At 40.1% G+C, this 24,065-nt stretch overlaps 1 protein-coding gene across 3 annotated transcripts in view; it reads left to right on the forward strand.

Moving 5' to 3' along the window:
* Positions 1–24,065, forward strand: part of elmo1 (engulfment and cell motility 1 (ced-12 homolog, C. elegans)) — a 147,953-nt gene that overhangs the window by 75,450 nt on the left and 48,438 nt on the right. For all 3 annotated transcript variants that reach the window (XM_042505984.1, XM_042505983.1, XM_042505985.1), the window contains exon 15: positions 464–572. In XM_042505984.1, the coding sequence (XP_042361918.1) occupies positions 464–572 (109 nt within the window). The remainder of the gene's footprint in view (positions 1–463; positions 573–24,065) is intronic.

Consider the following 24,065-nt stretch of genomic DNA (forward strand, 5'->3'; position numbering starts at 1 on the left):
AAACTTTTATTATAAAAAAAGAGTATACTATTTATCCTGTTATAATCTGATATAGTTTATTGTTATTAAGTGAAACATTTCACTTTATAATGCAATCACATATATTGTTATGACGAGAAACATTTCTTGATAATGAAAACAGTTTTCCTCATACTGAAAGGTGGAGTGCAGGTACAACAATTTTAGTGCATTCTTGGGGTCATAGGTCAAACTACCCATCATGGTTTTTAGGCATAAAAATTAATAAATTAAGTGGGCAATACCACTTTCGTATCTGTAAAACATTTGGCTTGGACGGTAGAAAGATAACTTTGAAGCCATTTTCCTCAGTTTAAGTGTTAGCATGGTTGGCATTTTCTAGCGCCTTTGTAAGTCATGTCATCATATTTTACCATGTTTTACCCCTGAGGGGACACTGTCCCGATATTTCTGTTTGGACTTATTTGACTGTCTGTGTTTCTAGATTGTTCTGGAGAACAGCAGTCGAGAAGACAAGCACGAGTGTCCTTTCGGCCGCAGCAGCATCGAGCTGACTAAGATGCTCTGTGAGATTCTGAAAGTGGGCGAGCTTCGTAAGTCTATCAACCACACACACACACACACACTTTCCACTCTTCCTGTACTAAAGCTGCAACGATCAATTGATCAGTTGTCAACTATTAAATTCATAGCCAAAAATCAATTGATTGGCTTAAGTCATTTTCATGCCTCTGCCCGGTGATAGCAGTGGAGAAAGGCATTATGTTTTCCAGCTATCCATCCATTCTTGTGAACTCCATATCTCAAGAATGCCTTAAGGGACTTTCTTCGAATTTGGCACAAACATCCACTTGGACTCCATAACGAACTGATAAGATTATGGTGGTAAAAGGTCACTGTGACTCACAAAACATGTTTTTGGCCATAACTCAAGAATTTATGTGCTAATTCTAACAATTTTTACCAGAAATGTCTAACAGGATAAAATGTTGAAGTGATGACATTTTATATCCAAAGGGTCAAAGGTCAACCACATTATGACATCATAATGTTCTGCAAAAACACTCTTCTGTCCATTATTCAACGTCATAACTTAGGAACAGAAGGGGAGACATTTGGTCAGATATTGAGTTTGAGACACTATTTTTGGGTGTCCAAGAACTGTGCTGATTGTGTAGATCTTCTGTGCTGTTGGGGGAAAGATGTGTGTGAAGCATCCGCATTTTAGAATTTGTAGTTTCTTTGCAACAACATCCATTTGAGACAGGGTCAGCTGTCATGACTTTGTGTGTGCCTGGAGAGGCATAGACATAAACTGTAACTGCAACTTGACTGATTCTGAAGAGGCATAAAAAAGCATTGCTGGTAGTCCAATTCTCTGATTTCACATTATTAAATGTGAATATTGTCTTGTGTCTTTATTCATCTGTGACATTAAACTCAATATTTGGGTCGACTTTTGCGGGCATCATCATGGGCTTTCGGAATCACTGTCATATATTCTGGACCATTTTCTGACATTTTATCAACCAAACAACTGATCTCTTAATCAAGAAAATAGATAGACAGAATATTTGACACTGAAAATAACTGTTAGTTGCTGCCCTACCACATACTATTGCTAATTATTTCTTTTTCATCTCACTACTACTTTTTTTTGATCACAGTATCTTCAGAACAAGCACACAAACAGAAGAAGAAATAGCTCAGGGACTGCTTTACTCACAGCGATGCATACACTATGTGCACAAAAATCCAAACCTACACACACGCATAATCACAAATGCACACATTACCTCCCTGTTAGGATGAAAGCAGCCATTATGCTCAGTAATTGTGCCGCCAGGAGTTCATTATTTAGTGATGCACCTCGCCCCCAGTAAGCCCCTTTCAGCCTAATATACCGCCTCTGGGAGGCACACAGTGCAGCGAAAGAGATGCTGTGCCCACGTCCACTCCAAATTGATGTGCCCTTTTCATTTGTCTTTACTTGTTTAAATGGGCGAGTTGGTCTCAGTTCCGCTCCAGACTGACCCCTGCTGCTCCCTGTAGGGGGGGAGACGGCATTCTTAGCTCAGTTTTAAACTGATGTGCCCTTTTCATTTTTTTTTCTCATTTTTTTTTTTTTTTCATAGAGGATTTAGACTCGGCTGCATTGCAGGGTTCTTCACTCTGGTGTGCAAATTGCAGCGAGGGACATTAAACTTAAGTCCATGAAAGAACAGTGTCCACTCCTGTATCTGTGACTTTAAAAGTGCTCAAAGAAATGTCATCCAAATTCTCTCATCTGCCCTTAACAATGCAGATAAAAGTGCTGGGCTAGGTTTCAATACAAGATGAGACAGTGCAGGAGTAGTTTTTTTTTAACATTTCTAAGCATATTGTAATTTTCCTGTCCTTCTTTAAATATGCTCTTATCTCTGCCAGACTTTGCTCTAATGAAAACGTCTCCACCTTACACATCACATTTAGAGCACACAGTCGGCAGAGGCAAATTAATTTAGATGTTTCAACCACAAAGATGCTGTCTGCACGATTTTATTACACAAATGTAGTTAACAGACAGGCATGCCTTGACCTGGAGAGACGGCAGTGGTGGACAGTTATGAAGTATATTTACTTAAGTACTTAAGTAATGTTTTTGAGTATATTTGTTACTCGTTTAATTTGCTTTGAATATAGCAGATTTTTTTTTCTTCTAAAATGAAAGAGTCCATAAATCCACAAATTGTTTGCACTGGGGACAGATGCTCACTTTTGGACTCAAAATTGGGTGGATGTTACCCCAAAATTAAACATTGTTTGAAGGTTTTGTTTGGTTGTAAATTCATAACATTTTTAATAAGATTTTTCTATCTAGCTGAGTTGCTGTTGAAGTTAAAAAACTGGGACGTTAACATAGCTTGTTTATTTAAGTATTATGTTATTTTTATTTTTTAACAAGAACTGCAGTTAAATTTTAAAAAAAGGACAATAGAGGTCATTTTGTCAATTTGTGTTTCTGAGGGCATTTCAACATATACAGCAAGCTTTCTACAGGTTCTGCCATTCAGTGCATTCAGTAGTTTGTTTTGGAGACATTAGGTTTTATACATGTATTGCGAAATTTTACAACAATATTTCAGACCAAAAAAAGTACTTTGGATTCTTAAGTATGTTTAAAGCAAGTACTCCAATACTTTTCACTTGTATTGGCGTAATACTTAAACAGGAGTATCTATACTTTGACTCAAGTAATAGAGTTGTGTACTTTGTCCACCACTGGGAGACAGAGAGTAGAGGGTTTTAGGCCAGTTCAAGGGAATGGGTAATGTCTCCTGCGGTGCTGCGTGACATGTAAACACACATACAGCTTTTATTTCTTTCAGCGATCTGGTGGCTCATTCTTCCTAATAATGTGTGTTTCTGTGCATCTACTTGTGATGTTTATTTTCTGAGCTGTGTCTCGGGCTTTATTTTTATTCAGAGTGTCTCATTAGTTTCAATCCAAATGCACGTGCCCTTTTGATCTTCTCTCTTAGCCGACCGAAATTGCTTACCTTTAGTCCCTCATAGAAATATCGCTCTGACCTCATTCATATCAAAATGCAGATTAAAGAGCCAGACTTGTCCCCAAAATGAGGAAACATCTTTATCTCTCCGCGGCTTTTCTAAGCATGGAGTTGAAGGCTTATGCAATAGAGCTAAATCCCCAGGATGAATGCCAGGCCATCATTATGAATAAGACTTTGTTTTTGAGAGACTTGCTTGTTTAAATGAATAGAGCGGGGACGAGCGCAGGATTTCACATAACTTACTCAAAAGATATGCTCGAGAATATGCAACCCGACCTACAAAGTTTTGCCCCAACATGGCGTAATCTTCCTCATTTCCATGATAACACTTTCCAAACTTTTTCCATTAGCAAATACAACTGCTTATTATTATTATGAAGATGGGAATTGTGTTATTTTATGAAATTTCTCTACAAGACTGAATGCTGAAGTTGAATCCTAGCAGTGACCTCAGCTCAGAGTTCTGGGCCTTTTTATCCCCAGAGGCTCTATATTGTCCTCTTTACTGAGGCCGATAGCCTGTGGGACTGAACGTGAAAGATCTGTAAAAGATTCCACCCAGAACCTCCTATGAGAGGTTCTACAGAGAACCCTTTTATGGTGATATGATTTCACCCAGAACCCTCTCTCTGTGTTCTATCCAGAAGCTTTCCATTGTCTAAGGGTGCTAACAAGAACCCACCCAAGGGGTTGGAGAACCCTTTTATATTCCAAAGGCTGTCTAGAACTCGCCCCAGGGGGTTCTGTTGAGAATCCTGCCCTGAGTGTTCCATCATCAACCCTTTTATATTTAAAGGACTTCATATAGAACCCATAAAAAAATGTAATTTACTACATTACCCATAGAGCTCTCTCCCACCAACCATGGTTTTAGATCTTAATGTAACTCCTAGAACCTTTATTTCTAAGAGTGCATATACACAAATAGGTCATCTATGAGCATCCAAAAAAATTATAAGCAAAGGGAATAAGATAAAATAAATCTGTTGCAGAAAATCATTGGGGACAGGAGAGGAAAGATGACATCTTTGATATATTCATATTTACTGCGTCCCCAATCCTAATGCTCCCATCCATCTTTGTCACAGTTTCCAGTAAATATTTGCACACACTTGCACTCACAGTGCATTATATGTGTCTCGCCCTTATGGGAGGAAGCCAGTAAGTCCCACAGTAATCATAAGCTACAATGCATCATCACTTGAAGAGAGCTAAGTGCATTTACAAACACACCCCATTAGCCCTGTGTATATTAACATGCACTAATGAATGTATGAGTAGGAGGGATGCAACATGGGCCGGGCAGGTGTTGTAAATGCTTTGCGAGTTACTGCTGGTCATTAGAAAAAGTGTGTGTGTGTGTGTGTGTGTGTGTGTGTGTGTGTGTGTGTGTGTGTGTGTGTGTGTGTGTGTGTGTGTGTGTGTAAAACATAGGGGCATGAGTGTGCGTTTTCCCAGAGGAAAGCAGGGTGAAAAATGAGTCTCAGCTTCTACGCCGACTGTCATCATCCGGTTGACCTTTCAACAGCGAAACAATGAAATACCTGACACTAACGAGGATGTTGGAGGGTGTGTCTGTGTCTCTGTATCGTTTTATCAGTTCTGAAAGTGTGGTATTTGAGTCAGAATGATATTAGAAACTGTGGCGCATTATTTCACCAATAACTTGAAGTGTAGCAATGACATTTCAGGTCTTTTTTTTTTTGCTCTACATATAAAACACCCTGAAATCATTTTTAGCCTGTCGGTTGGTGCACCACGTTAATTCAGACTGAAATATCAGAGAAATAACTGAAAATCCTAGAAACATACCAAAATCCTAGAAATGTCCTAAAATCCCAGAAACATGTATGGGAACTGCAACTGGCCCCCGGCCTTGTGTTATTTTGCATAAGTGGCCCCCAAACAACCAAGTTTAATATCCCTGTATCCCAAATTATTTGTATCTTAACAAAATATGGGCTAAAGTGATTCCACTGTGTTTTAATGTCATTTTAAGCATATTTTAGGTATTATCAAAGAATGTCCAGAATTGCAATTTATTTTCATAATAACCCTGACATAAAATTTTCAATTTTCATGCCAAGTACAGATATCATTGTGCCTGCACGATGTAAGCCAGTGATTCTGGTGATCCCCTTTTCCTTATGAGGATACATTTGTGCATTTCAGTGAAAATCTTGACAGCCATAGGCCGTTTTTAACAGCAGAAGTTTAATAGCCATATGAGGAAAAGCGCAGGTGTTAACAATAACATTAATGACTGGTCCATTCTGTTCATGTGTCTGAGTGTGAAAGCGAGCCACATTCTCAGCTTAAAGGAAGTCATCCACCATTGATTTTATTATTGACACCTGTGTTTTTCCTGTGACATGTCAAATGTCTTCTGCAGGGAGAAAAAGGCCTATTGAATGAATTGCTGTAGAATTGACCTTTATGTCATCACTGGGATGAATTGTAACAGCTTTGGTGATCCTCTGACTTTTCATACAGAACCACCATTAAGTCAAAGTGTTAATTTTCCCCGTACTTTAGTTTTTGGCTAAAGCTAATGACTTTCCCATCAGCCTCAGCTGTGTTGTGTTTAGTGGTTATCAGCAAACGTCAGCATGTCAACACGATAAACTAAGAGGGTGAACATGATGTCAGCATGTTAGCACCATCATTGTTAGGGTAGTGTTTAGCATGATGATGTTAGCATTCAAATGTGTTGATGTTGTTAGTGATGTTTATGGAGCTAGCGTTGTTAGCTGCTAGCCACTGGCTCAGCCACCTCCGTGTTAAGATCTGTGTGCAGACAACCTGAATCAGACCCTGATTTCCTCTAAATATTGTATATTGCCCTTTTAATCGCGCAGCAAAACTATGACACGAAGCTTCTGGCTGATATCCAAAACTTTATTAAAGAACACAAGCACTCTATAATTCTCCATAATAATTTGTGGTTGTATCAAAAATGGTGTCTATAAAAAGACCCAACCCCTTGTGCAGAAAATAAAGCTAATTTTAGCTTTTTTTTTTTTTTTTTTTTTTTTTTTTTACATTTTCCCTTTTGCTTCTCCCCATCCCCCTTTGTGGAGAAAAGCAGAGGAAAGAGACAGCAGATTAATGGTGACGGTGTTGATGTCTCAGTGCCTCATTTGCTCTCCCTGTCTGTGTGAAATGCCAGTGTGGCTCTGGCAGAGGCCAGACACTCTCTTCTTGTTTTCTCACGAGGATGAAACACAGGGGGGTTCTGGATTTGCCAGTAGCTGTTGAAGTTGCCTTTCTTCCCTGCCCTCTTCTTCAAGCTCCATCTCTCTCTTTCTTCAGCTTAATTTTTCTCACTCTTCATGCTCTTCCTTTCAGGCTCGCTCTTTATTTCCCCTCTGTGTGGCTCTAAAGAACATCTATCCCTCTCAGACTTGTAATCCTTTCACATGCTTTCATGCTCTGGGTTTCTCTTTTCCGGTCCCATAAATTTCACAAAAAATGACACCAATACACAAAGAAGTAGCATCTTCACATTTTTCAAATAAATAACCGAGAAGCCACTCAACAGTCTGGGATGACAGTTGTGTTAGTGCTCTTTCAAGCCAACAGATTATATGTTTCAGTTTAATGCTATCCTAGTTTTGACGTGTTTTGACATTTTACCTTTTGATTGTTGTTGAGATATTTAATTTCTATGCATATGTAATCTGGAGAAAGGATGTAAGGGATTCTGCATAATTCATAAATCCATCCAGGTGTCTCTCTCTCTGTTTCCCCTCTCTTACCTTCTTCCATTAATTCATACCGTTTCTGTTTCTCTCTCTCTCACTCTTGCAATTGTTGTTGCCCTGCCTCAGATCCTGAAAGATTAATTGTCCCGCCAGGTTTCTGCTGCAGCACAAGGCTTAATGGAATCTGCGTCGGTGAGGCACCAAGCCGCGACTTTTCAGACTCTCCCGTTTAAGTGAGTCCATGTAATATTTATGAAGATATTTAGAAAGGCGTCGTGAGTAATGGCCCTCTTTGGTGATTCACGGTGCGGCATCTTGTTCCTGAGATGGAGAGCTGGGTGGTGAACCATGGCAGGTCCGTGCATGGCTGCATAGGCATGCTGACAGATGCACACATGAAACTCAAAAAGAGACCAGACCCAGCCATGTATTAGCACACATACGCACGCACACACACACAGAGGCAGATATGGGCAGGCTCCAGACTGACGTCACATGATGTCCTCATATTTTGTCTTCCATCAGAGAGCCATCAGCCAAGGTCAGAATAAAGGGTCATATTCAGGACCATGGACAGCTCCATTGTACATCTAAGTTTATGATCATAGTGCACAAACACAGAACACAATGCAGAATATTTGGATTGATTTTCTGTTAGGATGTATTTACTGATTTTTTTTCTTCTTTATATTGTTTCTTGTCAAGGACAAGATTAAGGTTTATATCTTCTTTTTTTGTTACTTAGTTATGAGAATGCATCAGACAAGACCAGTGTATCGTCAGAACTCCGAATGAGGCATTTTGATTTATACGATACGATACGATACGATACGACACGATAGGATATGATATACTTTATTGTCTCTGTAGGGGAAATTTGTATTGGACTCAGTGCTGCACAGATAATGCCTCCACACTTAAAATATATACAAAAATCACACCATTACACCATTTAGATGCTACATATAGTATCTTTACACATCAATATGATGGAATCATATAAGCTGTTTTGGGGGGAATTATTATAAGCATAAGATACACACTTACGTGATTTGTAGCAGTAATCTCTTGCCAGTGTTATCTTTGTTTCTTAAAATCACATTGCCTATAAATTCCTTAGCTCCCTGTTAAAAAGTTGCTTTATATCTGACAAAAATGTCAACTTCTTACTATCTGTTTCCATATTCTGTCTGACACTGTCTCCACTCTAAAGGCCCAAACACACCAAACCAACATCAAAGAACTGGTGGGAATGAAAGCCAACTGTTGCAATGCCTCAGTTTACCTGTGTCTCTGCCAGAAAGTTGCAATTGAACACAGCTAAAATTATAGCCAACTAGTACATATATTCTGCACCCGTATGGGAGAAAAATAACTCCATACCAGCAGGTGGCAGTAGTCTGTATTTGTCAAAAGGGATACTTGGAAGATTGACTGGATGGATTCAAGATGCTAGTTAGCCAGTTAGCACATCAACAACACAACCCAATTTTGAAAGAACAAAGGATTTTTAAGGTGCAGTGGATAATAACACAAACGATAATGAACCGTTTATCTAATATAACAAGTATATTTTGATCTCACACTCTCTTGACTTTTGACGTTTGCTTTAATCACTTCCGTTTCTCGTCCCATCAGAGTGATTTCTCTCACGAACAAGCTCTGCCATTTTCAACGCTGAATTTACATGCTGGATCTACCAACAAACCGCTAACTATAATTGAAAAGGTGTGGGACACACAGCAAAAACGAGGCTGACAGACACTCACTGATGGCACAACATTGACATACGGCTGACTGCTTGGTGTGTCAGCGCCCTAACCAATTTCCGTGGTGGAAAGGATATATAATTTTCCCTGACCAACCTCTAGACCAATGTATCTGCCTTTATCTAATGTCAGACTTTTGGTTAAGCAAAGTAAAAAAACAACTATGATGTTGGGTGATGCAGGCACAGCTTGACAAGGGTTGACAATTGCCATGCAGCACTTGTTAAATTAATGTGTTTTTCAATGGAAAAACTACTGTTTCATGTCACGATGCTGGACAAATTGGTCAACACGGTGGAGCAGGCAAATTCAAAGGTCTGGAGCCAAGCAAATTTAAATAGAGGATGTTTCAATTGTCCCCTCTGATTCCCTTCCACTTTCTCTGTTTTATCTTTGGCTTTTAAACCTTAGTGAAAAATACTGTAGTTGGAAAAGATTTTAATTTCTAGACCTTTTATATGTCTTACCAGCTGCCATTATAAGAAACCCTACAGCTCAGTATGTGAAGAAAAAGCACTCCAATAATCTTATATGAAGTGAGTCTACTGCCTTTTTAGGGGCTACTGGTTAATTCATGTCTTGTCATGTTGGCACTGCCGTGGTGTGTATGTCCATTGTGGTTGATATGTGTGTACCTGGGTGGCTGGAGCAGGTGTGTATACAGTATGTCCAAACCCAGCAGGTGATTCAGAGTCATCCAAACTCATTAACTGGACAACTCCCCCTGTAATGACATTTCTAAGTTTCCCACTGTGCTGCGATAAAAACAAACAACAAAAACTAATTTACACACACACACACACACACACACACACACACACACACACACACACACACTAAACACAGAAGCCTCACACACAGACACATGCAGTCCCTGTTCAACCAGCTGCAGTGTGGAAGCCAGCACTGTAGTGCAGGGCTGTTTGAGTGACAGGTTGTCTATGGGGCATTGCTGCAGTCTGAGAGTCAGATCCATCAGTTGCTCCACCACAGTCCCGCCTTCTTATTTAATTTTGGCCACCTTTGATTAAAAAAAATGCAACACAGCAACCACTGAAATGCTGAACTTTAGGCTTTAAAATAACAGTCCAAAAAAATCAGTGGGTGACATCACAGTTGCTAATATCCATTATTATGCACCAGGGATGACATTTTTCTGTAGGCTGACACTCCAGTTAGTATCGCCCTGGTTCCCTTGAGAACAATGGAATTTTTCCACTGGATTATTGCAGAAAATAAGATTTGTGGCAAACAAACATTTATGGTACTTACTTGTTTTGTTCAGAAAGATAATCTCCACAGATGAACAAAGCCTAAAATAATTTTGAAGCCTAAATGCATTCACCAGTAAAAAAAGTAAAAAGCTAACAGCAGGCTATAGATGAACTACACCACAGTTGCATGACTTAACATCGCCACCAAAAGAAGGCTGTCAAACCGCGTTTGATGTGATGACATACTGTTGTCTCTTTTAACCACTATTTAGCAACCACCTTTTTTGGGGTGCAGAAAAGCTTCAAAGTTCACATGTGGGTTATTTACTGACATATTTTATGTCATAGAACAATACTTGAAACTCTCTTAAGCTTGTGTGAACCACAGACCTTATTTCAGGCGTCTAACCAAAAACCCATTCAAAAATCCCATTGACCTCAAGATGAGGGAACCAGGAGGAGGAGTTCGTAAATCCCTTGGATGGCGAAGGAATAGCCCACCGTACTCTTCCTCTGATTTACTCTGACACTCTTACTCCAACCCTAACCAATCCATAATGTAACTACTTTTAATTTTCATATGCAGTCGTGCTGACATTAGAATGTCATAACATGTGCCCCATGTAATATCTCATGAAAACATTGGATGAAATGTACTTGCTAGTGTGTCCTGTAAATAAATGTCAAAAGTTAAAAGTCACCTAAAACACACATCCAAGGTACACATGGTCTAAGTTGAATGGCAACACTAAGGTTTTTCCACCAAAGTCAGAATGTCATGGTAATGGTGCTGATTTAAAATGAGAAATTGTCAGATAATATTTATTTTTTATTTATTTTTTATTTAGGGGGGGGGGGGGGTGGGGGTTGGGGTGGGGGATTATTGGTTGATGGGGGGGGGGGGGGGGGGGATTTTTTATTTTCAGTTTCAGGTAACCGGATCACCCGGAGATTACCCTTGTTTGTGTTTTGTTTTTTTGAGGGAACCGGATCACCCGGAGATTACCCTTGTTTGTGTTTTGTTTTTTTGAGGGAACCGGATCACCCGGAAAAAACCCTCGAGAAGAGAAAGGATGTTACTCCCCTCTCCTCTCCTTCGCCTTCCTCTCCTGCTTCTCTTTCTTTTCTCTTTCTTTCGTCTCCTTCCTCTCTCTTCTCCCTCTCCGCTGTTTCTTTCTTCTGTCTCTTCAATTCTCCTCCTTTTGTATTTTCTCATCTTCCTTTCTCTGTTTTTTCTCTCTCTCTCTCTCTCTCCTTCCTCTCCTTCTTCAGCCTTTTTTCTTCCTCCTTCTTCATCTTTGCCTTCTCCTTATCAGTTTTTTTGGCAAGCTCCTGGAGGTTGTTGTTGTCCTGCGTCAGGAGCTTAATTGTCTCATCCATGTGACCGTTTTTCTGGCACAACTCCTCCTCCTTCTCACTGCTGGCTTTCAGCAGCTCCTGGAGGCTGAGGTTGCGCACCTCAAGGTCGGTCTTTTCCTTTGTCAGGAGTTTGATACTCTCCTCCATCTGGCGCATTTGTCGGCCCAACTCCTCTTCCTTCATACTGCTGTCTTTTTGGAGCTCCTGGAGGCTGAGGTGATGCTCCTGGAGGCTGAGGTGACGCTCCTGGAGGCTGAGGTGACGATCCTGGAGGCTGAGGTGACGCTCCTGGAGGCTGGTATTCTCTACTGTCAGGAGCTTGATGGTTTCCTCCATCTGGTGCGTTTGTTGGCGCAACTCCTCTTCCCTCATGCTGCTGTCTTTTTGGCGCTCCTGGAGGCTGAGGTGACGCTCCTGGAGGCTGGTATTCTCTACTGTCAGGAGCTTGATGGTTTCCTCCATCTGGTGCGTTTGTTGGCAACTCCTCTTCCCTCATGCTGCTGTCTTTTTGGCGCTCCTGGAGGCCGAGGTGTCGCTCCTGGAGGTTGGTGTTTTGTTCTGTCAGGAGCTTGATGGTTTCCTCCATTTGACAGACTTTGTTTTGCCAACCCTCTCTGGCAAAGCTTGCCTCCTTTGCAGCCAGCTCGGTGTTCATGCGAGCTTCCAGAGCGGTGAGTGTTACCGTCCACTCTGCCTCGCTCTGGATGTGCTTAATGTCTTTCTCTTGGAGCTTGGTCTCACACTCCAAGAGTCTGGCTTCAAGAGCATTCTTGTTGGTGGTAAATTGTGCCACTAGAGTGTCCTTTTCCAGGCGAACCTGGCGCAACTCTTTGTCGTGGTTGTCCTGCAGACTTTTGGCTTTGGAGTTCATCTCCTCCACCTTTGCCGAAAACATGCTCTCCCACTCTGCTTGGGAGGCCGCAAAATTGGCTGAGGCAAGTCTCAGTTGTTGCTGAAGGGAGCAGATCAGCTCATCTTTTTCTTCCAACAACTTTTTGGTATCAATATCTGCCTCCTGAGAGTGGTGGTCTTTAAGTCCCTGAGACAGACTTTGTTGAAGTGAGCGAATCACCTCATCTTTTTCTCTGGCCAATTTCTTCTTTTCACCCTCGGCCACTTTTCTGATGGCTCGCTCTGACTTAAGAGCCTTCAGGATTTTCTGTTTTTCTAGGTCCATGAGGGTGATCTGTTGCTGCAGAGAAGCAACGTCCATGGGCAGCTCACAGACATTCTGTAGGTCTTGGATCTGTGTGCTGGGAGTGGGAGTGGAGGGTTCACTCACCTGCACCTCCTGAACTGAGCTGTCCTGGTTTTGCATGTTGTACTTAAAGTTACTCAAAGTAACAAACGTGATGTGTGAGAGAAAGTCTACCCAAGGTCAGCCTGACACTGCAAACTTCAGACTTCAACTACTTGGAAGTAGTGTTTTTTGTCCAAAGTAAAGGCAGGCCAGACTAGATCAATGGAAGGCTTAATGAAATGTTTCTCGAAGATGTCGGTGAAGAAAATACTTGTCACTGAAGTGATGATTGTCGAGCCGAGATATCTAATGCAGTACCGGAGTCTTGCTGAAGAGATCTGAAGAGAACATAAGATTCTGAGGGCTAAATGTATGCTGACCATTCCGTTACATCATAAAGGATAGAATGTGATGTCTTTCAACTCTAAAAATATGACATCACACTGTGACATCACACTGTGACATCACACTGCATGGTCACATGATCTCTCCCACTCCTGGTCACATGACACACACACACACACACACACACACACATATCTGAGAAATTGCACAGTGCAATTGCACTGATTTAATTATGTGAAACTACTTTATTCAGTAAAATAAAAATGTATTCTTTATCATACTTTGTCATATTGTTACTTATCAGTTAATTGGTGGGATAAAAAATACCATTAAAAGTCATTACATTGGGCTCTGGGAGATTGGGTAGAGTCACTGTTTTCTAAAATTTAATTGACAAAACAATCAGGAAAATAATGGGCAGATAAATCAGTAATGAAAATAATCGTTGGTTGTAGCCCTAATAAGAGCTGAGATATGAAAGCAACAAGATGGTGGTGAAAATATAATTGTATGATTCAATGAGCACACTAGATTGTGGAGAATTAGATTATTATGCATGCACTTTTTTTTTTAGACCTTCAGCCCTTAAAACTTTGCATAATATTAATAAAAGTCAAGTCTATAGCAAGTTAGTGTTTTAAACTTAACAGACTTTGAATAGAGCATCACTTAAATAGGATTAATTACATTTCTGACCCATTGAGAGAGAGGTTTCCCCCACATGCTGAAGTCATTATATTATCCAGTAATTGATGTGATACATGAGTAGTTGCTTGGGCTAAAATATGAACTACAATATGACTTTCTAAGAGTTTGCTTAATAAATCTACTGCTAATTTTCCATTTTTAATTTTTATATATATATATTTTTAATTGGCTCTTCTTTATGAGACACTAGATAAGGACATACTAAATTATAGTGTACAAAATGTACCTTTCATGATATGTTTGTGTCCTGTCTCATTCATCATTTTCAGTGAACTCCCTCTGTAAACAGTTTCTTCCACTAATGAAGCATTAATGGGATAAGAATTTATGTCCGACATCAAACATTAGTATGCTAACATTAGTGTGAGCCGAACATTAGCCCGGAAACTGATCCCATTTGGAATGACTCGTTAAGTCTCAAGGTTTCAGCCGCTAATCCCTCCCGTAGGTCTCTTTCCATGATTCATGAGCGAAGTAGATGATGGCGAGGGGAGGAAAGGCCAAGCGGAGAATTCCAAGTATCCCTCAAGTCGTGACACGAGGATCTATTTGGCAGTCAGCATCCACTTCACACAGTTGTCAGTTGCAGCCTTGTGTTAAAGGAGGGGTGCCGTCTTCAGGGTTTTCCACTTCATAGCCTCAGGCAGCGAAAAAATGTTTTAAATTGGATTGCACAAATAACAACAAACTTGACAGATGGGTGCTAGAGAATCTCAAGTTTTGAGCATCCTTGGAGTTTTTCAGACGCTCATGTCCCCTGTCAGCTCTCAGCAATCCTTGGTGGATTGAAGTGGCGCTGTGGATGAAACATCGCGTAGCCTATGACAGCGCTGCCACTCAACTGCCGTACTCTGAGCTCCTTGGATGTAATTTACCATCAAACTCTCCCCAGCTTGTCTCCTTCAAACTTTTTTTTTGTCAGAAATTATACACCGTACCCTTAAAAAACTGAAGCTGTTTTCCCAAAAGGCCGCTTACTAGCAGGCAGTAAATTACTTACAGTAAATTATTGAAGAACAGATACAGAACAGAATAAATTTGGGCACAGAAACCACTAAAAAGCAACAAATTAAAAATGAAGGATTGCAAATTTTTCCAATTGATAATTATTATTCCACGCAATCACAGATTCAAAAGAGGTTTGTTTATGAAGTGAATTCATATAAACTAGTGCAGTGCCCGTTCAAAATATGCCTGTGGTATTCCTGCCTGACGTGCATATAAAAAACACTCAACACTATGCTTCACTGGGTCATGAGCTATAAACCTGGGCCCTAAACACCAACACAACAATTGACTGAATTGTGTTACTATTGTAACTCGTATCCCAAAATAACTAGCAAAAAGTCCCTAAAGCACTCAAAAAAATATGCAACTCCATGGTATATGTCTTACTTACTGTGTACTGATACTTGTACATTAAAAGGGCAACACTTTACCACTACATTTATCTGACAGGGACATGTTACTGTTAATGTTGCAGAGTCTGATTTACTCACAAAATATAGCAATGAAATATTAGCATTATTGCTCATCAATCTATCCAGCATTAAATAAGAATTAAACACTCCACCTGAAATAGATGTGATGTAAATGTAAGTGTAATAATACCGCTTCTTCTCTCTTCACTTAAAAAAGGGTTTTAATGCAGGACTTTCACTGTGCTGTTTTAATAGTTTTAAGATCGTTAGTTAATAGTTTTACTTCAGAGGAAGGTTTGAAGTACTTCCTCAACTACTGTGAATACCAGCAGTTAGAGAAAGGTTGAAAAGTAAAGCGAGAAATTTGCCTTGGGCCCTCAAATCACTTAATATGCCTGAGAAACACCTGTCATGGCCAATCAAGGTCAAAAATCCAGAAAAAATACATGTAGCTGAAGTATAAATCTCCAAATAGACCTTTTAGCTTGCCACTATGGTTATAAAGCATGTGTATACTTAATAGAGGTATTTTGCAGGAGGTAACATAAGTAAAGTTAGAAGTTAGAATACAAAGAAACACCCAAGTGTGGCTATACGCTATTGGAAACAGGTAGACATACAGTCAGCAAGTCACGCTCGACTCTCCGCATCGCACCTGCGGCTGCACAGAGACACAAAGTGCTGTTGGCTTGTTTATTAAGTTCATTCAAATTGAATGTCCAATCTGCACCAGATTTTGTGCTGCAAGTCCTTGGGTCCCCAGCAAACACTTGCTAAGTGCGAAGTAGATTGGCTGAAAGGTTTTCAAGATATGCAAAGGACAGATACATAGAAAGACAAAGATTCCTTGCTTTTTAGTTAGATGAGTACATGCTTTTTTCTTTTCTTTTCTTTTTTTTTACCTCTAACAGTTACAGCATTATTATCTTTGAGTTTAATGGTTTATGATAATACCTATGTGTCATTTTCTCTCTGCATCTCTATGTTTAGAAGCATAATTATCATTTATGCACGCACACAGGCTGTGTTTGTGTGCTTTCATGTGGGTGTATATGTGTGCAAACGCACATATGTGCATGTAAGCTAGAGAATTTTATGTTGTTTTGTTATGATTAAACAATTCTGTTTCTGCATTTGGGCAAACTCAGACAGATTGTGTGTTTGTTTGCATGACTAAGACCGTCTGATCTGAGGTTTTCCTGCGGAAGAATCTGCCGTGATGTGCATATCAGAGTCCGCACCGTTGCTCCTGTACCTGATTTATTGAGACACAAGTTGTATTCAAGAATTATTAAAAAAGATGCATCCTGAGGCAGCTTTGACTTGACAGAAAATCCACAGCTTGATGCCTGTTGCCTTGTTGTATTTGAGGGGACACGCGTCTGTGAAAGCAGATGTATGGTTGAATTTGTTGGGTGCGTGTCTCAGTTCATATAGCGCCGATGGATTCACTGCATGCCTCCCTCTGTCTCATTTTCCCCTCTCTCCATCTGCTGTTCTGCTCTCCCTCGCTCTCCCTCTGTCCTCTAATGCATCTTGACCATTGTTGGGGACTGCATGCTAAAATGGTTTAGTTACGTAATTAGAAACCGCAGAGGATATAAGGCTTTGACTTTTTCATCCTTATCTAATCAAGGTTCTCCATATGCTTCCTTTCCTCCCTGAAAGGGACTACTTGGTGTAAATAAACTCAGAAAAACAAATTCAATACTGTGGACAAATAGCATATTTTGCACAGCATAATGTTGTCTTCCATTGCAACTTGAACCAGTGACCTCATTCTCCTGGCTCCATTATATAATGATCATTAGTTTCAAGATAGAGATACTCAAATTGTAAGAGCGAGTACCACACAGCAGCCCTGCTGGTGTCACCCAAACATTATAAAACTGGTTTATCATTACACAGATGCCAAACTTCAAAAACCAGACATTACATTTTAATGGGACACATTTGGCCCAGATTCTACCCTAGCATTGTTAGCAAGATAAAAATTAGCTTGTAATCTTATGAGTTTCCCTCACTGAACTCAAGTACTCATTATAGTCGTGGTTCTCGATTTGAAGGCCAATTTAATCGATGCTTGGCTGACTGAACGTCTGTGTGAGTCCTAACTTTGTGTGTTGTGTTGAACCAATGCATGTTTGTATTAAAGCGACAGTTCAATTCAAAGTCAAATATACAATCTTTTCCTCTTACCTGTGGAACTATTTATCATTCTTGTTTTGGTGTGAGTTGTGTGTGTTGGAGATATCAGCTGTAAAGATGTCTCCACCATAATGGAACTAAATGACGCTCTGCTTGTTGTGCTCGAAGAGCCACAAAATACATTTGAAACAACAATTCCAGAAATAATCCACAGACCTTGTTGTTAGCAGTATCATGTAGGAACTATTATCTTTCTACGGAACTGCACTTGCCAAATGTACTGCTGCACAGAAGAAAGCGTTCATCTACTCATGGGTGAGAGTCTCGTGACAGATCAAGATTTTAACATTAATGGCGTTTTTGTTGGCTGAGCTGTAACATTAACTAGCTCAGTGGTGCGAGATGAACTATCAGTAGATGCACTCTTCCTTCTGCTGGGTGATATGGCTGGTGGGTATAGTTCTGAAGAAAGAGTAGTTCCTACATGAAACTGCTTATGGTCTGTGGATTATATCTCGAGTAATCGGGTCATAATTTGTGGAAAGAAACATTGCTGTTGAGTTTTTCAGATGTTTTTTTGGTGCTTTGAGCACCACAAGCGGAATACCATCTAATTTCATTATATTGGAGAGAAAGCTCACATTTATACAGCCGATATCTACAACACTGTGCAACTCAAACCAAAACAGTCTAGACTGATAAATAGCACTACAGGTTAGAGGAAAACTGTGTATTTTTATTTTGGGGTGACCTGTCCCTTTAAACTAACTTCATATAGTATTCCAGGATGGTTCCCCATTTTAATTAAACCTGCACTCCGAGTGAAGATGCTCATAAAGCTTTTCAGGAGTCTGTTTGTGAGGCTGTAGCACATTCGCATTTAATTGTTTCCCTTGCTGACTAGCAGGCACACAAAAAAATCCTGCTTGTTTCTTGAAAAATACCTTTTTGTGCCCAAGAGCATAATGTGACCTGCACTTTAAAATGTAGCTATGACAGAATTGCTGTTCAGCTCACTGTTTTTCCTGGAGACATGTGGAAGTGTAGGATAATCTTAGCAACTAAAAATTATCTACGCAACAGATTTTTCCCAATTAGAGCAGCACAGTCAGTGAAAATGACAGTAAATAGATTGGTTTGCTTTGATAAATGGCTTTACTATGAGCTTATTTTAGGCTGCATTACCAGCATCTGTGGTGTTGTTTGCTGTGCCATGAAGTACACAGTCAGCTTGCTAAGTCATCTAGCCGTCCGTGGTTTGCATCTCTGTTTACCTGCTGCCTTGGCATCCTGCACACACACAAACAGTGACTGGACCGGAAAGATGATGCTGATGCTGCTCGCTGGACACACACACACACACACACACACACACACACACACACACACACACACACACACACACTCACTCCCCTTGTCACAGTTGGACATCATAGCATGCTGGTATTGTAATTAGAGTGAGGATGACACTTTTCGCTGTGTATTCATCATGTGGCATAGTTGCAAGGTGACTCTAGGGGTTGTTTTGCTTACTTAGTGCACACTCACATACACACAAACAAATACACAGTGGACCTTGACAGATGTCAGGGTGGCATTCAGCTCTCACGCCCCCCTCTGTCTCTTTTTTACTCTCACACATGCACACCGATACCCACACATGCATGCATACAAATAGACACACAGCTGCACACACATTCACTTTAACACACATGCTTAGTCACCTCTCTCTCCTCCAGGACTCTGTGTGGTGGCCAGTTGTGTAATTAGCTCTCAGTTGACGTCACAGAGCCCTCACGTTGAATGGACTTTGATAAAAGCGTGACAGGCAACAGCTGTCCCACACTCAGTCACGCTCCTATTCACATACACATAAACCCATAAACCGAGTCACCTTAGAGAGATGGCAGTGACCCCTGACCTCAGCCCAGCCAGACATGTCCCTAGAGACAGATGGATGACACTGACTTGAAACTCCTCGCTGCCCACAGAGCTCATAACGCGTTCACATTATGTCCCTCAGACCACAATTGCGAGCAACTGAGGAGGAAAAAAGTACCAGTCTGCTGAGTTGTAATTCTGAGTTTAAAATATATTGCTAATAATATTAACAATATCCCGTTTCCAGCAGCAATATTATCTCCCACTTGGTGAAAAGACAACATGACTGCAGAGCTACCATCCCCAGCAGTTACAGCTACCTAAAAGCCAGTGTTCGCAATGAAATTATAATTTATTCAGCTTATTCAGAGGGCACCTATTCTGCTTTTCCTTATTTTATAGTCATAGTCATAATGTCCAATGTTCATATTAAATGTGAAGTTTCAAATAATAAGGTTAACGTACGTAAAAGTAATCCCTGTGAGCAAAAATCTCATTCAGGTTTTTTTCTACTCTCGAGACACGCTGACATCAGCTTGATCAATCAATCACTCAGTCAAATTTGATTTATATAGCACCTTTCGAACAAACTGAATGCAGTTCAAAGTGTTTTACAGTTTAATTGAAGAAACAAAAACAAGAACAACATATAAAATGAGCAAAAATGGATTTTAAAGAAAGTAGAATAAGCGAAAACCATAGAATTTTGACAGTAAGACATGACAGAGAAGCCTGACTAAAAAGAGTTTACATTTAAAAGTATAAATATTTTCAGCTCCTCTCAGATCCTCCAGCAGGCTGTCCCTGCATTTTAAGGCATAATGGCTAAAAGCAGAATCACCAAATGTTTTAGTTCTACACTGTGGAACAGCTCCTGGTTCATAAACTAAAAGCATCTCTGAGATATAGTCTGGTGCAAGGCCATGCAGTGCCTTATGAACCAATAGAAGAATTTTAAAATCAATGCGAAAATGAACAGGTAGCCATTGTAAAGTTTTTAAAACAGGTGTAATGTGTGTTCTCCTTCTGGTCTCCATCAGAATTCAAGCTGCAGAATTCTGAATTAGTTGCAGCAGATTAATTCTATTCTGTGATAGACCTAAAAGGAGAGCGTTACAGTAGTGTAGGCTGCTAATATTAAAAGCGTGCATTAGTTTCTCTGTAGAGAGAGAAACGGCCCGACTTTGGAAATAAATTTTAAATTAGATGGATTTCTTTATATGGTCTTCTGCTCCACAAACGCTACTTGTGTGTTTACATTACATACACTGTATGTTACATACATGTAACTACATACTTACATAAGCGAAACATGTTGGTCGCTAATGTTATTAATTTCTCTCAGATTTCATATAATATTCCTGCTGGAACGTGTGGTTGTGTTTAGTTTTTTATTGGGGATTTCTCATAGTACAAAGTGCCACTATACTTTGTTACAGTCATTTTTCTGGCTGCAATGATAGTGCAGAGACGCCAAGAAGCAAAAGACACGGAAATGCTGACCAATCAGAGCAGACTGGGCTTTTTCAGGAGGAGGGTTTAAAGATACAGGCGCTGTAAACAGTCTAGTTTGGACAGAGGATGAATGCAGGTGTTGTGGTAAAGACAGTATGAGTGGAAAAAAAGTGTTTTATTAACATTAAACATATAACACGTTCCAGTAGAAGCCCAAAATACAAGTATGAACCTGAAAATGAGCATAATAGGTCTCCTTTATAAGAAGCTTTACAACGTTTTTTCTGTATCTGTTTTACTTGTCAATGAACCAGCAGCCATGACTATAAGTCGAGCAGACCACCAGAAAAAATGAGATTCTGGTTCTGCATCAGAAACATTGTCGCTGTTGTGTGAAATTTCCTTTGTGTTTTGTCTTACTTAATTTGAAAGTTGATAACTACAAGGCCCTGTCTTTCAAACAGGCTTCTTGACTCTTAAGCTTAAATAACTAATTCTGAACTCTTTGTTCACTCAAGGGAAGCCTGACAGGATGGTGTGGTGTGAATGGGGAAGAAATAGTCTGTTAGTCAAAAGTTTAATTATTTTTTTGCTGAGATTTGCTGAGATCTCCTCTTTTTTCTGTGTAAGTCATAAATAGAATACTGTACCTTTGGTTTTGGACTTCTTGTTGGTTGGAACAAACAATTTGAAGACATCCCTTTTGGCTCTGTAAAACTGTGACAAAAATAATTCCTAGCTGCAGCGTTATTGTGACTGTTTACCTGAAAGGCTTTTCAGATTTCATCCTGCTAAAGTGTCCTTAAGCAAAAAAAAGCTCCCTGTCACTTCCTGGGGGAAGTTTTGTTGTGTTTCTTGCACTTACTCCGAGAAGCAGGACAACTATACATTTCTGTTATCAGTTAAGTGTCACAGCAACAAAAAAAAAGTTGTACCACCAAATTGTGGTACAATTTGTATTTGTCATCATTTTGCAGTGACATATGGTCACAAAGTATTGCACCGTATCCATAAAAAAGTCATTCTGCTGATCCATATGCGCATTTGGTCCAACGTAACCTAAACCAGTCATTGCAGTGTCCTGTTACCTACTTTATGGGTGGCACATGCACTGAACATCTGGCTGTGCAGATGTATAAAAAGCATACAGGACAAAGAAAACTCATTACAGTCCATTTTCCATCCATCTTCGTGGTCTGCTGTGGACCCATATGCTCGGCCAAAAAGAGTCATAAATCTTGACTTAAATTGAGAGAGAGGTCAAATCTACCCTGCTGCTTTGTGGCGTGTCATCTGGCTACAAGTGGGGTAGTGTGTGTGTGTGTGTGTGTGTGTGTGTGTATGTATGTGTGTGTGTCTGTCTCCCCGGATGCGTGACTCATCCATCGAGAAGTGTCAGACTCCTCAGGCACTTGATGTGTCCAGTCGCCCACCCCATCTTCATGACCATGTTAGACTGCCTGTGGGAGAGAAGGCCGCTCCTCAGTGGAGAGAAGGCAGAGAGGTTTTACATAACCCAGTTTCCACCGATTAAGAGTTCAGTTCAAAGTGGTTCAGGAGTGCTTAGCCTCGGGATTCTTACCTGTTTTAGGGACATGGGTCATGGCGTGATGTAGTTTCAAAAAGAGAATTTAGTAAGTAACGACTGCAACAACAGAGGAAGGTGCTAAAGATAAGAAGCTCTCTCTGGTCACCTCTTAATGATGTTACAGAAGCAGCTTTCCAATAACAGCAAAGACTGCTTAACGCTGTGTCTGCAATCCCCACCCGATTCACTTATTCACACCTTTTTAAATAATAGACAACCTCTAGTTCACTGATATCTGATAATTATCAATCATCATTATTTTGCGTCATCACTGACAGATAAAGTGTTGGACATTTTTTTTTCCCTGACCCCCGTGGCAACCTCCGGGGCTTAAAAATGAAGCCAATGCAGAAGTGCCAAAAACTGCAGGACCTTGAGTGGCTACTTGAGGCTGGCTCCAAAAGCCAGTCAATCCCTATAGACCCCCATTTTAAAATGCCCAACTTCCCAGCAGAAAAAAAATTTATATTTACAGCCTGGTACAAAAAAGGGTGTGGTCTCTATAGCTCATTTCTCTGTTAGTAACAACTGTGAGCTGATTAAGTTTTAACTCACCTGTCTAAATGTTTGTAAGGCTTAAAGTTATTCAAAATAAATGGCATGGCTGCTTTGAGTGATGGGTGCTGTCCGTCGACAAGTCTTCGGTATTCAGTTGTATCAAAAGAACAAGGTTGGGTATGAGAGGAAACTAGTCCATAACCCCAGACTCAAAGATTATAGGTAAATATACTGCTATTTTTGGTGCATTTTCATTTCAAGAACGTTATTTTTTTAACATTTTTGTTACCTTACAACCTCTTTTTTTCAGTATTCAGTTGCATCAAAAGAACATCTAAGGAGTCATATATGTTAAGCTTTTCCTGCAAGAACGTTTTGTTACAATGGTTTTAAACCTTTTCTTTTTTTTTTTTACTATTCTAAAGTAGAATTACCATAATCACAGTTAACCATACTCCAAAAAACAAAACAAAAAAAACAAGCTAGCTGTTAGCAGGGTTAGCTCCAACCTCTAATCGTCCAAAAACAGTCAATTCTGTCTCCAAAAATATAAGATGGTGACAGCCTCAGTTTCAGTCTTGAGCCTTCAAAGCTGTTGTGGATTCAATGGGCAGTGTCACAGTGATTTCATACCTTATTAATACAGTTTAAGCCTTGAGCCTGTGTTAACTTCATTAATTCAGACGTACAGGGCAATAATGTTTTATAATGAAAAGAAATGGATACACTACATCATGACATCACAGCTGAAGACAGTATATGCAACACTAACTCTTCAGGTCCACTCAAGTATATTCTGAATATCTGTCTTCTATATTTTGACTGACACTGTAAGTCTCATCTCTTTGTGCCCTTATAGAAAGACATTGTTATGAGATAGCTTCACTCATCAATAGCCTTAATGTAAAGATTGAAATGACGTTTCTTGTTACTGAATGTTTCCCCGTTGCCACACATACACACACAGGATGACTGCGTTCAGCCTCAGATTAAGGTCGTGTGCAGACTAATGATTTGGGGCAACAGTGGCAAGGAGCTGTCTGTTTCTTTTTTTCTTCAGTACAGTCAGTCCAGCCACTGAGCTCCATAAGTCAGTGTGATGGGTGGTGCAGTATTTTATTGTATAGAAGATCTTTCTATTCCAGAATAATGCTGAGGCATCGCTTTAGTCAGGAAAAAAGGAAACATCCAAAAGGCCAGCT

This window comes from Plectropomus leopardus, chromosome 18 (genome assembly GCF_008729295.1).
Source record: "Plectropomus leopardus isolate mb chromosome 18, YSFRI_Pleo_2.0, whole genome shotgun sequence".
NCBI classification, from domain to species: domain Eukaryota; kingdom Metazoa; phylum Chordata; class Actinopteri; order Perciformes; family Serranidae; genus Plectropomus; species Plectropomus leopardus.